Source organism: Bactrocera tryoni, chromosome 1, assembly GCF_016617805.1.
Source record: "Bactrocera tryoni isolate S06 chromosome 1, CSIRO_BtryS06_freeze2, whole genome shotgun sequence".
Classification (NCBI taxonomy): domain Eukaryota; kingdom Metazoa; phylum Arthropoda; class Insecta; order Diptera; family Tephritidae; genus Bactrocera; species Bactrocera tryoni.
Window position 1 is genome coordinate 18971953 of NC_052499.1, and position 11776 is coordinate 18983728.

Below are 11776 nucleotides of genomic sequence, written 5' to 3' on the forward strand. Positions count from 1 at the left end.
TTTTATATGGCGGGTCCCAAACCCAGCGCGCAACTCTAGGGAGATCTATCTCTCGATACTTATCGGGAGTGCCATGATCAGTATAAATGACCGAGCTTCAATTAGGATCAGCACCAAAACGCTGACTCAAAACCGGTCTTAGACCTATAGTTTTTTGGGCAAAGTCGTTTAGAATGATCCATAGAACACTTTTCGCATACGCGATTTTTCCATTTTTTTGGCTGCTGCTAAAATAACCCGCTCTTATGTACCGCGCCTACTTGAACCAAATCACTTATAAGAAACTTTCAGTAAAGACCCAAAAAATAAAATAAAAATAAAAAAAAAATAAACAAATAATAACGATTGCAGATTAACGCTCTTGAGACACCTGTTTTATACAAGAGAGCACCCAAATCAGACAACTCTCATTTAGTTACCGTTAGCCAAGCGAACGATTTTGTTAGATTCCACGCATGTTTACTCCAAGAAATTTTGCAAGCTTATCACACACAAACACACATTGTCATACACACACATGAACAACAACAACAACAAACCATACACTCCATACACCATATATGCATACATAAATACATACATACGAATTTCTATAGAAACTAATTGTGGTGCATGTACTTTGTACTATCTCCTTTCAATTGGCACTAATATCTTAATTTAGGCCCAATTGGCCATTGTTTACCAATACCGACAACACCGCCACCACCACCAACAACAACAACAACGACGACCACAACAACAAGTACAACAACCGCAGCGCCACCACCAGCCAATTTGGTGGTTGCTAATGCAGCAAAAACAACAGCCGCCGCGGCAACACAAGCAGCTACAACAACAACAACTGCTACTGCAGGACAACTGACAGCGAACTTAACAGCACCAACAACCACAACAACAACCGCAACAATGACAACAGCTAGAAATATTGCAACAAACACGGCAACAACAACAACAACAATAGCAACAAAAACCACACATAATCCGCTATTATCACATTTGGCTCAATTGAAAGCATGCCCCCCCGATAATTGCTTGAACGGTGGCACTTGTAGTGGCAGTGCTTCAAATTTTACTTGTTTATGTGCTAGTGGATACACAGGTTTGGAACATTACAACAATTACAATACTACATACTATGTATATACTACATGCAAATACAATATCCAAAGAATGTACAATAGAAAAAAAACACAAAAACAACAACAGCAACAACAAACAATCCTGTACAAAGTCACTACAAATACTTAACCTCAAACACTGTTTTATTTACCGTTTATAATTGTAGTTGTAATGTTGGTAGACTTGTTGTTCTTGTAGCTTAATTTATAATTACAAACACACACACACGAATGTTATAAATATGATTAGCTGTATGTATGCATGTAGTGCTGCTCGCAATTTTTGTATAATTATTTTCTAACCAACCCCACCCCGCCCACTTGAATGTATTTAAGTCCCCACTGCCGAATAACTTAACGAGCGTAAATCTAGTTAATTTGGCGTTTGGTTTGCTAGTGTTAACAACAACAATTGCTCTTGGTTAGCATTAACCCTAAAAACAAAAAAAAAAGAACAAAAAATTAGTAAAATATGTGTACACTTCCGCCACACACACACACACACACCGAACGTGCTTGACTAATTGCGATTTTTCTCCCACAACTGTAGGTTACAACTGCGAACTGCCCGTCACAGATGGTCCGACGAATGTGCCATTGACCGGCAGCGGCGGCGCCGTCGGCAACAGTCCCATCAGCGCCGCAGTCAATTGCATCAATGGCGGCAAGTGTTTGAATGGTGGCACCTGTTCAATGAATGGCACACATTGTTATTGTGCCGGTGGCTTTTCGGGCGATCGCTGCGAGAAAGCCGAACCTTGTACGGCGCTCAATTGCCAAGAGCCAATGGTATGCCAGTTGAATAAGTGCGTTTGCCCGGAGAATAAGATTTGCACGGCTTGCTCGGCACAGCCGTGTCGCAATGGTGGCGTCTGTACGGATCTGTCGAATGGCGAGTACACGTGCAGCTGTACGTCTGGCTGGACGGGTCGTACGTGTACGAAGGATGTGGATGAGTGCGCCTTGGATCCGAATATTTGTGGCAATGGCATTTGTAAGAATGAAGAGGGCTCGTACAAGTGCTATTGTACGCCCGGTTTTACGGGTAAACACTGTGACTCGGATGTGGACGAGTGCTTGAGTCATCCGTGTCAGAATGGCGCGACCTGCAACAATAAGGTAAGTGTGTGTTCTATGTTTCGTATTGTGCCGTGCGTTTCTAAAGCATTCTTAGCTGTTCTTTTTTAAATATGGAAAACATCGGATTTTGAGACAAGTGAGTCCAGTTAAGATTTGAAGTTTGTAGCAACTGTGGGTTGCTGGTATAGCTCATTCCTGTAATTTGAACAAATGAAATGTATATTCTCATGTAGTTGTAAACATTATAGTTATTTTGGTGTACAATCTCTTCCCCTTAGCTGTTCTTCTCATTATTCTCGTTAGGAGAAGCCCCTTATTCAATGCTTCGTAGATATTTTAATGACCATTGGTTTTTTGTAAGCTGTTTCGGGGAAACTTAGTTAAACGCGTGCCAAAATATCCCCAGCTGACTCCCACGTCTTTAAACAAGCCTTTTCAGATTTAGAGTACCAATATTATAAGTACGTAATATTGGTTAAGAATTGAGGCTACTATTCACCTTATGGTGATTTCTACAAAGTGAGCTATGGCGGTCCATCTTGACAAATGTCAACTTTGCGCGGCGATAGTAATGTTAAACTTCAGTCAGACATCGACCAAATTTCTGCAAGGTGGTGATCGCGTATATCGGGAAGAGTTTTCTACGGGTTCGGTGTTCTCCTAACTGTGCAGCAATACTTTGCAGTTTTATTTCAATTGATGCACCGGGGGGCTTGTATCGCATATCCTTTCCGGGTCCCTGTTTTCTCTCTACCTGTACTAAAGAAATCTGCGATTTTAATTACCAAGTTTTCAATTTCTCTACAAAATTGATCTAATTTAGGTCATTCAAATTTTCACAAGAAAAGGTGACAAATGACAGTAGATCTTTATTTGCTAAATATTCATATGCCACAATTTGATCAAAACGAACCACCCTTTTTTAGCTGACCAATGATCTACTACTCAATTCCTTCGAGAATACTGTAAACTAGGGTCCTCTCAAAAATATCTTTGAAAATAGCTGGCAAAAAGAATGACAGAAGAAACAACGTTGCGATGTGGTTTGTGGGAAGGTGGAGTCATCGGTCCACATTTCTCCAAAAATGATGGCTCGTGATGTCGACAACATTTTGTTTCAACAAGACGCCACTTTACGCACATAGTATCAATCATGGGATTTATTGAGAGAACACTTCGGTAAGCAGATAATTTAACGTTTTGGGCTGGTCGATTGGCTACCACGATCGTGCGGGATCATACTTTATATGATCGGACAATCCGTCTTCGATTCAGGCCTTGGAGCAAAACATCACGTATGACATTCGCCAGTTACCAGTCGAAATGTTCGAACGAGCGATGGTACATAATTGGAGAGGGGAGGGATGCCGAAAAAAGAGAAAGGGAATTTCAAGGTCACAGGTTTACCAGAAGCGCGGCAATAAAATCAGTCTCATTACTTAATTGTCAAACCTCTTACTAGTTATAAGACAAACTTTAGTTAGAAGAGTGTCTAGTACTTGCAATAGCTCATTAAACCCAATATCCTGGACCTGTATATGTTTGTATGTACTTCCTTCGTATCACTGCTCCCTAGAATTTCGTACACTTAAGTAAAAATCCCCAATAAGTTGTACTCTAATTTAATCACAACTTCCGTTAATTACCCCAAATTTGTGAACTCTCACTAGATCAACGCCTACGAATGCGTTTGCCAGCCCGGCTACACCGGCATAAATTGCGAAATCGATATCAACGAATGCGACAGCAATCCCTGCACGAAGGGCTCGACTTGCAACGACATGATCAACAATTTCACCTGCTCCTGCATACCTGGCATGACGGGCCGCTTCTGTGAGAATGACATAGATGACTGTATCTCGACGCCTTGTCAACACGGCGGTCATTGCATAGACGAATTGGGCGGCTTTCGTTGCGATTGTGCTAACACGGGTTATGAGGGCCAACTCTGTGAGTTAAATATCGATGAATGCGAATCGCAACCCTGTCAAAATGGCGCTGCTTGCATAGACGATGTAAATGATTACCGTTGCAAATGTTATCCGGGCTATACGGGCAAGAATTGTGAAATCGATATTAATGAATGCGAAAGTAATCCGTGCTTGTATAACGGTAATTGTTTGGAACGTTCGAATATGACACTATATGCGCAAAGTCAAACAACGGATTTGCCAGAGTTCTTCAGGAACCAATTCTCCTATCAGAACGCGAGCGGGTAAGTTTGGATGGAGAGATGTGAGAGGCGAAAGGAGTGTATATTTATTTGATTTTACCATTTTCAGATATGAATGCGTTTGTGTACCAGGTATTATGGGCAAGAATTGCGAGACCAATATTAATGAGTGTGAAGCGAATCCGTGTGGCAAACACGGCACCTGTAACGATGGTGTAAGTTCTAAGAATAGTTTTATGGAAAGCAAGGTTTTTCAAATTTTAAATATTTCCAGATCGGCACGTATACCTGCGATTGTGACCCGGGCTTCGAAGACCGACATTGCGAGACCAATATCGATGAGTGCGACCGGTAAGTGCTGAAGTGAAGAATAGGCAAATGTTTGTCAAGCTTAAAAATTTTGTTGGAGTAATCTTAGTATATTTCACCAGGCAAGTTGATACTCGCCAATAAGTCTTTATGCACAAAAGATTACTCCAAATTAGAAACATATGACATCTCAGTTCTCTACATACTATTTTCAATAAATCTTTCCTTCAAACGCTTTTAGAAATTATTATATGCGACTCGAAAAATCCGGTGAGATCCCTATGAGCTTTGTGAGTTGAAAAATTTTACCATAGCGGCTAAAACACAGCTTGAATTTACGAGATTGAGAGATGCACAGATTTCGCTTAAGACCGCCCATATCTCAGCGCTTCACATAACATAGTTCAAAAGTTCATAATGTTCGTTAGGAGTATGTAGGTTTCCTTCATAAATAAAACACGTTCTAGACATCTATCCCATAAGAGATAGTGAGATCCTCACATAAACCCAGTTCGCCTCAGAACTTCTTGCATATCTATACTCAATTCCATCCCTTCGTTTGCGGTTTCTATCGAGACCGAAGGGCTCGAGCTCGTATCACTGTGAGTCGTTTATTGAAGCCACGGTTCCGTTTGTTTGCGAAACCGATGGGCTCGAGCTCGTAACTCATTCATCTTATATTTTAAATAAAATATTTTCTATCTATAACAATATTTTTTCTCTGAAACTCTGTTAATCCGGATCTTAAGTCCAAAGGGATGGTATTAACTAATCTTTACAAATCTAATCTCGAACTTCGTTGTTATCTTCCTTAAATCTGATGGTTTGCATACTCTCGATTTTGATGCGCTGCTGGATGACCTTAAGATCAAGGATCAGCAATACCATAAATAATTTGCTAGAAAACTCTTATGTGAACTTCTCATTTACCTTTCTTTCACATCCGAAGGTATCAACCCTGTGGCGCACACGGCACCTGTATCGATGAGATCAACGACTATACTTGCGATTGTGATGCTAATTACGGCGGTAAGAATTGTTCGGTGCCATTGATAGGTTGCTTGAGCGCACCATGTCAAAATGGTGGCAACTGCAAGCCATATCTAGTCAACGAAACCGAGCATCTTTTCAACTGCACGTGCCAACATGGTTTCCAAGGAGATATTTGTGAGAAGACAACGACGATTTCAATGGTTGTGAGTAGTTTAATAACGGTGAAGACGCAACGTGAGGAGGGTTATGATATAAATTTACAATTTAAAACCACATTACCCAACGGTGTACTAGCTTTTGGCACATCGATCGGACACAATGAACCCGTTAGCTATATATTGGAACTGATTAATGGTCGCCTGAATTTACACTCTTCGCTGCTTAATAAATGGGAGGGCGTCTTTATCGGCTCTAAATTGAACGATAGCAATTGGCATAAAGTATTCGTGGCTATAAATACTTCGCACCTGGTACTTTCAGCGAACGATGAGCAAGCCATCTTTCCCGTGGGTTCGTACGAGACCGCAAATGGCAGTCAACCGTCATTTCCGCTCACGTATTTGGGCGGCACAATACCGAATTTGAAATCATATCTACGCCATCTGCCGCATCGTCCGTCGAGCTTTGTCGGTTGCATGCAGGATATTGTCGTTAACGGCAAGTGGATCTTCCCCGAGGAGCAAGGCAACGAAATAGATACGAATTTGACAAATATACAGGCCGGTTGTCCGCGCAGCGAGCAATGCATACCGAATCCGTGTCATTCGAATGGCGCATGCACGGATTTGTGGCATACATTCTCGTGCACATGTCAGCGGCCGCACTTCGGACACACCTGCGAATACAGTGGGTTAAACTGAATTTTGTTTAAGAAGTTTCCAATTTTTTCATAACTTTTTTTATTTGTGTTTCCACAGACATAACTGCGGCCACATTTGGCCACGAGAACACCACACATTCTGCTGTTGTTGTGGAGACGAACGACTCGGCTCGTCGTGCCATACGTTCCATACTTGATATCTCCATGTTTATTCGCACCCGCGAGCCCACTGGTCAGGTCTTCTATTTGGGTAGCGATCCCAAGAAGATCACACCCAAGGGAGCAAGTAAGTATTTACGCCTATTAATTGTTTCTAAATACACAAATGGTGGGAGTTGGATCAATAAGAGCTACAGCTATTTAAAACTCAACTTGATTAGAGCTTCAGGCTAAGTTATTTGTCTGTTGAGGTCAAAATTTAAATTGTATATACGCGCAAGTCCCGAAAACTACTATCAACAACACCGGCGAATGCGTGTTCCACCTGGTTCTATAATCTAATAGTGAACTTGAGGCTTAAAAAGTTCGTTTACCCTTTTTTCGATGGTCACAGTACTCGGCCTGATGAAATAGATGGAACTGTATGTTCGAAGAGATCCTAAAACGCTGAAATTATGATTTGCAACATCTTATTCAGGGTTTGCCCGTTGAGGTCAAACACCGAAAGCTGTAAATAAAGTTGTAATATCAGGCTCATTCAGGTAGTGTATCTAACTCTTGGATCGCGTGGGTCAACGTCTTCATAACTTTGCTATATCCAGCATTCTGGGAGATAACTACCTGCGATTTATATTCTCTTTTTCTTGATGTTAAGAGGGGTGAGCTAAAACATTGCTTTTGGGACCGCTTGCAGTCGGAGTGGTTATGGCTGGACACGAATTAAAAGCCAAAACTTAAATAATGATTTTAACAGAGCAACTACTCTGATCGGAACTTGTCGAGCCAAGGTACTCGAAAGTTAAATTGAAAACAGAACATAGCCAATTCATCACATTTGTTCCTATTCGGCGGTATCAGACTTTCCTTTCAACTTCTTTAAAAGGATTTAGCTACCTACCACTTATTATAGGTTACCATAGAAAGCGAAACTCTTCAAGACTTGTCTTTGTTTGGTTTCCTGCAAAAAAAAAATCAAAAGATCTCGTGAGTTTCGGGAATTTCGTGGATCACCCTGAATTCATAATAAGACTTTATAACCAACAAAGTACTGAAACTTATTGATCCAATCCAATCATTCACATAACCTTAATATATACTATGCATATCACTAAGTATTCTTACCCTAGATTACCTTAGATCCTTTTATAATTTCTTTCTTTACCCAACAAATCTTTAAACCTGTTAATAAAATTTCCACTCTTCAACTCTCTTAACTTTGAGAGCGTTTTAAAACCAAAAATCTCTTTTTTAAAGCTGACACTGGCGAATCATATGTAGCCGCCGAACTGCATGGCGGCGAATTGCTGGTAAAAATGCAATTTAACGGCACACCCGAGGCATACACTGTCGGCGGCAATAAGCTTGATAACGGCTACAATCATCTCATTGAAGTGGTGCGTAATCAGACGCTCGTACAGGTCAAACTCAATGGCACTGAGTACTTCCGTAAAACACTCTCCTCCACGGGTTTACTCGATGCGCAGGTGCTCTACCTCGGCGGACCACCAGTTGGCGAGCAAACACAAGCGCCAACAACCACAGGTACAGATCCAGCGTCAGTGGCGCCCGAAGAGAATGTCGTAAATAATGAGGTCGATGAGAAGGACTACTTCAAAGGTATCATACAGGATGTGAAAGTAAGCAATGGCTCACATACGATGATTGTTGAACTGTATCCCTTGAATGAAGATGACTTGATCTTGCCGCCCTCGTTTGGTGTGGTTACTATCGATCGTACATCGGTACTGAAAGGTGAAGTAACCGATGACTTGTGTCGTAAGAATCCCTGCAAGCACAATGCCGATTGTCGGAATACTTGGAATGACTATGTATGTACCTGCCCGAATGGTTATAAGGGCAAGAATTGTCAAGAGATCGAGTTCTGTCAACTGGTCCAGTGTCCGGGTAACAGTAAATGTCAGAATCTCGACGATGGCTATGAGTGCCTGACGAACATCACATTTAAGGGCAATGAAAAGAATCCTTTGGCGTTCACTTACTTCGTAGAGCAAATGCCGGATGAACCGAAAATGTTGGTGCAACCGGTTATAGAGATTGCGTACAGAACACGGGCTGGTGGCACACTATTTTTCATAGAAAATGGTGAGAGCTTCTTTGAAATCGGCGTGAATCAAGGACAGGTGACGGTTACTTGGAAGTTAAATCAAGAGGCGTTTGGCGATACCAAGCGCTTTACCAAAGATACATCCGATCCCAGCCTTATGGAGATGACAAACGAACCCGGGTATGTCTTTAGGAAATAAATTGAAAATTATTTTTAATGTTTTCTTCTTCTATTCAACAGGTGGAACCGTATTTATCTACGCGCGCAAAGCGGCAAACTCGAGGGCGGTTGGAAGGGCTGGGAGAGCATGGTCGATCCGTCGCCCGCTTTCTCCGCAGATATCGATCAACAGGCTTTCCAAGAACTACTCTCCAGCGACACTCAGGTCTATCTCGGTGGCATGCCCACTGATAGTCGGCAAGCGCGTGGCAGCAGTTCAGCACAGCAGGGCTCTCAATTCAAGGGTTGCTTGGGTGAGGCACGCGTTGGCGATCTCCTGTTGCCTTACTTCTCGAACGCCGAGATGTATCCACGCACTGAGAACGTTTCGGTGCAACCTCACTCACAATTCCGTCTCAATTCGACCAAACCGGATGAGGGTTGTGTGCTGTGCTTTAATACGGACTGCAAGAATGGTGGTTACTGTAGCTCACCGTCCGAGCAGTATGCCTGCACGTGTCTGCCTGGTTATGAGGGAGAGGACTGCGGCACCGATATAAATGAATGCCTGAATGCGACTTGTGAAAATAATTCCACTTGCATTGACAAAGTGGCCGACTTCCAGTGCCGTTGCTTGCCGGGCTACGACGGTCGCTTGTGTGAGCATAACATCGATGAGTGCGCCTCACAGCCCTGTCATAATGGTGGCAATTGCACAGACCTAATTGCCGCCTTCCATTGCGATTGTGCGGAGGAATATGCGGGTGTGCAGTGTGATTTCTTGAAGCAGGTCACCTGCGATAATTTGCCCTGCCGCAACGGTTCAACTTGCGAGGATGGATTTAGTAAGTGAAAATTTATTTCATATCCAAAAACAACTGTTAGTTTAGCGAACACTAGATATCTGTTAAGGCAGCAAACTAAATAGTTCTTATAAGTTTAGATGTAGAGGATTTAAAAAGTCTGGAAGACTCTGTTGATTCTCCTATCCCGAGGACGTAAGAAGGAAAAAATAAAATACTAAATCGCTCGAGCCCACACAGTTCGGAAGTTCGTGTAGAAAAAAAAGCTCAAAACCTCACAAAAATGGGCTTTATTCTACATGAGTCTAGTCTAATAATATCGGAAATCTTATTATTGGAAATTTCTTGTATTAGAGTTATCACTTATGTACGAAAACACAAGTAAAATCGTATAAAAAAAAGCCTACCAAAAGTTTCGGGAACTCATTATTTTAATTATATTTTAAAGTAGGGTTGCCACCTTTTGGAAAAAATATGAACTATGACAACATTATAACGTTTGTTCCAAGTGGTTGGCGTTAAGGTGGCCTGTCGAAAATTATTGTAAAAAAACTCAGTGTTAAAAATTTTTAGGAGAAGGGTTGCCACATTTCAAAAAACACCGACAAATTTAAGATTTCTTAAAACAAGTGTTATTACCTAATAAATTGATGGCTATTTTTTTTCTAAACACAGATGCTAATACCAACAACAATTTCACGTGCAACTGCTTGCCTGATTTCGAGGGACCCTACTGCGATGTGCCTTTCTGCGAAACGACGCCGTGTCTAAACGGTGGTCTCTGCATATTCGCCGATGCCTATGTAAGTCAATTATATGCCACTTTTGATATATACATATGTACAAGTACATATATATATGAATTTATTAAACTTTACTTTACAGACACCACTGTGTCAGTGCAGTTTGGGTTATATGGGTCACCTATGCGAAAAGGATATCAATGAGTGCGAACCCAATCCATGTCTCAATAATGGCATGTGCCACGATCTCATCGGCGCTTATCAGTGCAACTGCACCGGCACCGGCTTTGAGGGCAACAATTGCGACATCGATATCGATGAGTGTGCATCGGGCATTGAGTACTGTGGCGGTTTGGGACGCTGCATCAATTTACCGGGTTCATTTAAATGCATCTGTCAGGATTCCTTCTGCGGTGTCTATTGCAACTTTACCGATCCGTGCAAGATTGGTGAGGGTTCACCGTGCATGAATGGTGGCAGCTGCCTGGAGGCGTGTGGCGATGAAGCGGACTATACGTGCACCTGCAAGGCCGGCTATGAGGGCAAGGACTGCACGCTGGTGGTGAGTGTGAGATTTAAAATTAATGTGTTTTTAATAGTTAACATTTATCCACATACACACAGATGGCCGCCAAAGATGAGGGCCCCTCCACTGCCGATATCGCCATCATTGTTATACCCGTGTTGGTGGTGTTGTTGCTTATTGGCGCGGCGCTGTTGGGCACATTCTTGGTTATGGCGCGCAATAAGCGTGCGACGCGCGGCACCTACAGCCCCAGCGCGCAAGAATACTGTAATCCGCGTCTAGAAATGGATAATGTGTTGAAGCCACCGCCGGAGGAGCGTTTAATTTAGTCGTTGAAAGTTAGTTAGCCTTCGTTTCTTTTTACATTTTATTTATAGTTAATGTTGACTTGGCACGTAAGTGATGTATGAAAGAAGTAAAACCGTTACTATGAAGTCTTTATCCGCCCATTAAGTATAGTTAGAGTCAAGAATTAAGTGTTTAAGCGTACTAATTATGAAATATTGCTCACTAAAGTGGCTTGGAAGGCATAAAGCGCTTTAAAAATATTACACTTGCTCTTAATTTCATGCATTCGTTCGATTTGAGCGTGTTGAAGCTAGCGTGTCCTATCCTTGCGCCTGCTAATAAGCAGAAAAGCTGCTTAAAAAATGCAACCCTGGCCTGAAAAGTAAGGAAAAACAATATTTAGCTAACGGGTGTCAATTTTTGGAAATTTTGGCGTAGATTTAGGGTAAATAAATAAATTAAAAACTATTTAACTTTTAATAAAATTAAAATATATGTTTGATATAATGTAACTAGTTAGCTCAGACAACCTGTTTATGT

At 41.8% G+C, this 11776-nt stretch overlaps 1 protein-coding gene across 6 annotated transcripts in view; it reads left to right on the forward strand.

Annotated features, from left to right (window-relative positions):
- Positions 1-11471, forward strand: part of LOC120770688 (protein crumbs) — a 53724-nt gene extending 42253 nt beyond the window's left edge. The window contains exons 5-17 of one of the 6 annotated variants that reach the window (XM_040098272.1): positions 662-1099; positions 1669-2237; positions 2293-2334; positions 3869-4413; positions 4481-4586; positions 4646-4722; positions 5630-6519; positions 6591-6779; positions 7874-8897; positions 8958-9721; positions 10355-10482; positions 10565-10984; positions 11047-11471. In XM_040098272.1, coding sequence (XP_039954206.1) covers positions 662-1099; positions 1669-2237; positions 2293-2334; positions 3869-4413; positions 4481-4586; positions 4646-4722; positions 5630-6519; positions 6591-6779; positions 7874-8897; positions 8958-9721; positions 10355-10482; positions 10565-10984; positions 11047-11277 — 5423 coding nt within the window. In that variant the 3' untranslated portion in view covers positions 11278-11471. The remainder of the gene's footprint in view (positions 1-661; positions 1100-1668; positions 2238-2292; positions 2335-3868; positions 4414-4480; positions 4587-4645; positions 4723-5629; positions 6520-6590; positions 6780-7873; positions 8898-8957; positions 9722-10354; positions 10483-10564; positions 10985-11046) is intronic. The other 5 variants (XM_040098277.1, XM_040098281.1, XM_040098286.1 and 2 more) reach the window with 5 other exon arrangements.
- Positions 11472-11776: the final 305 nt, after the last annotated feature.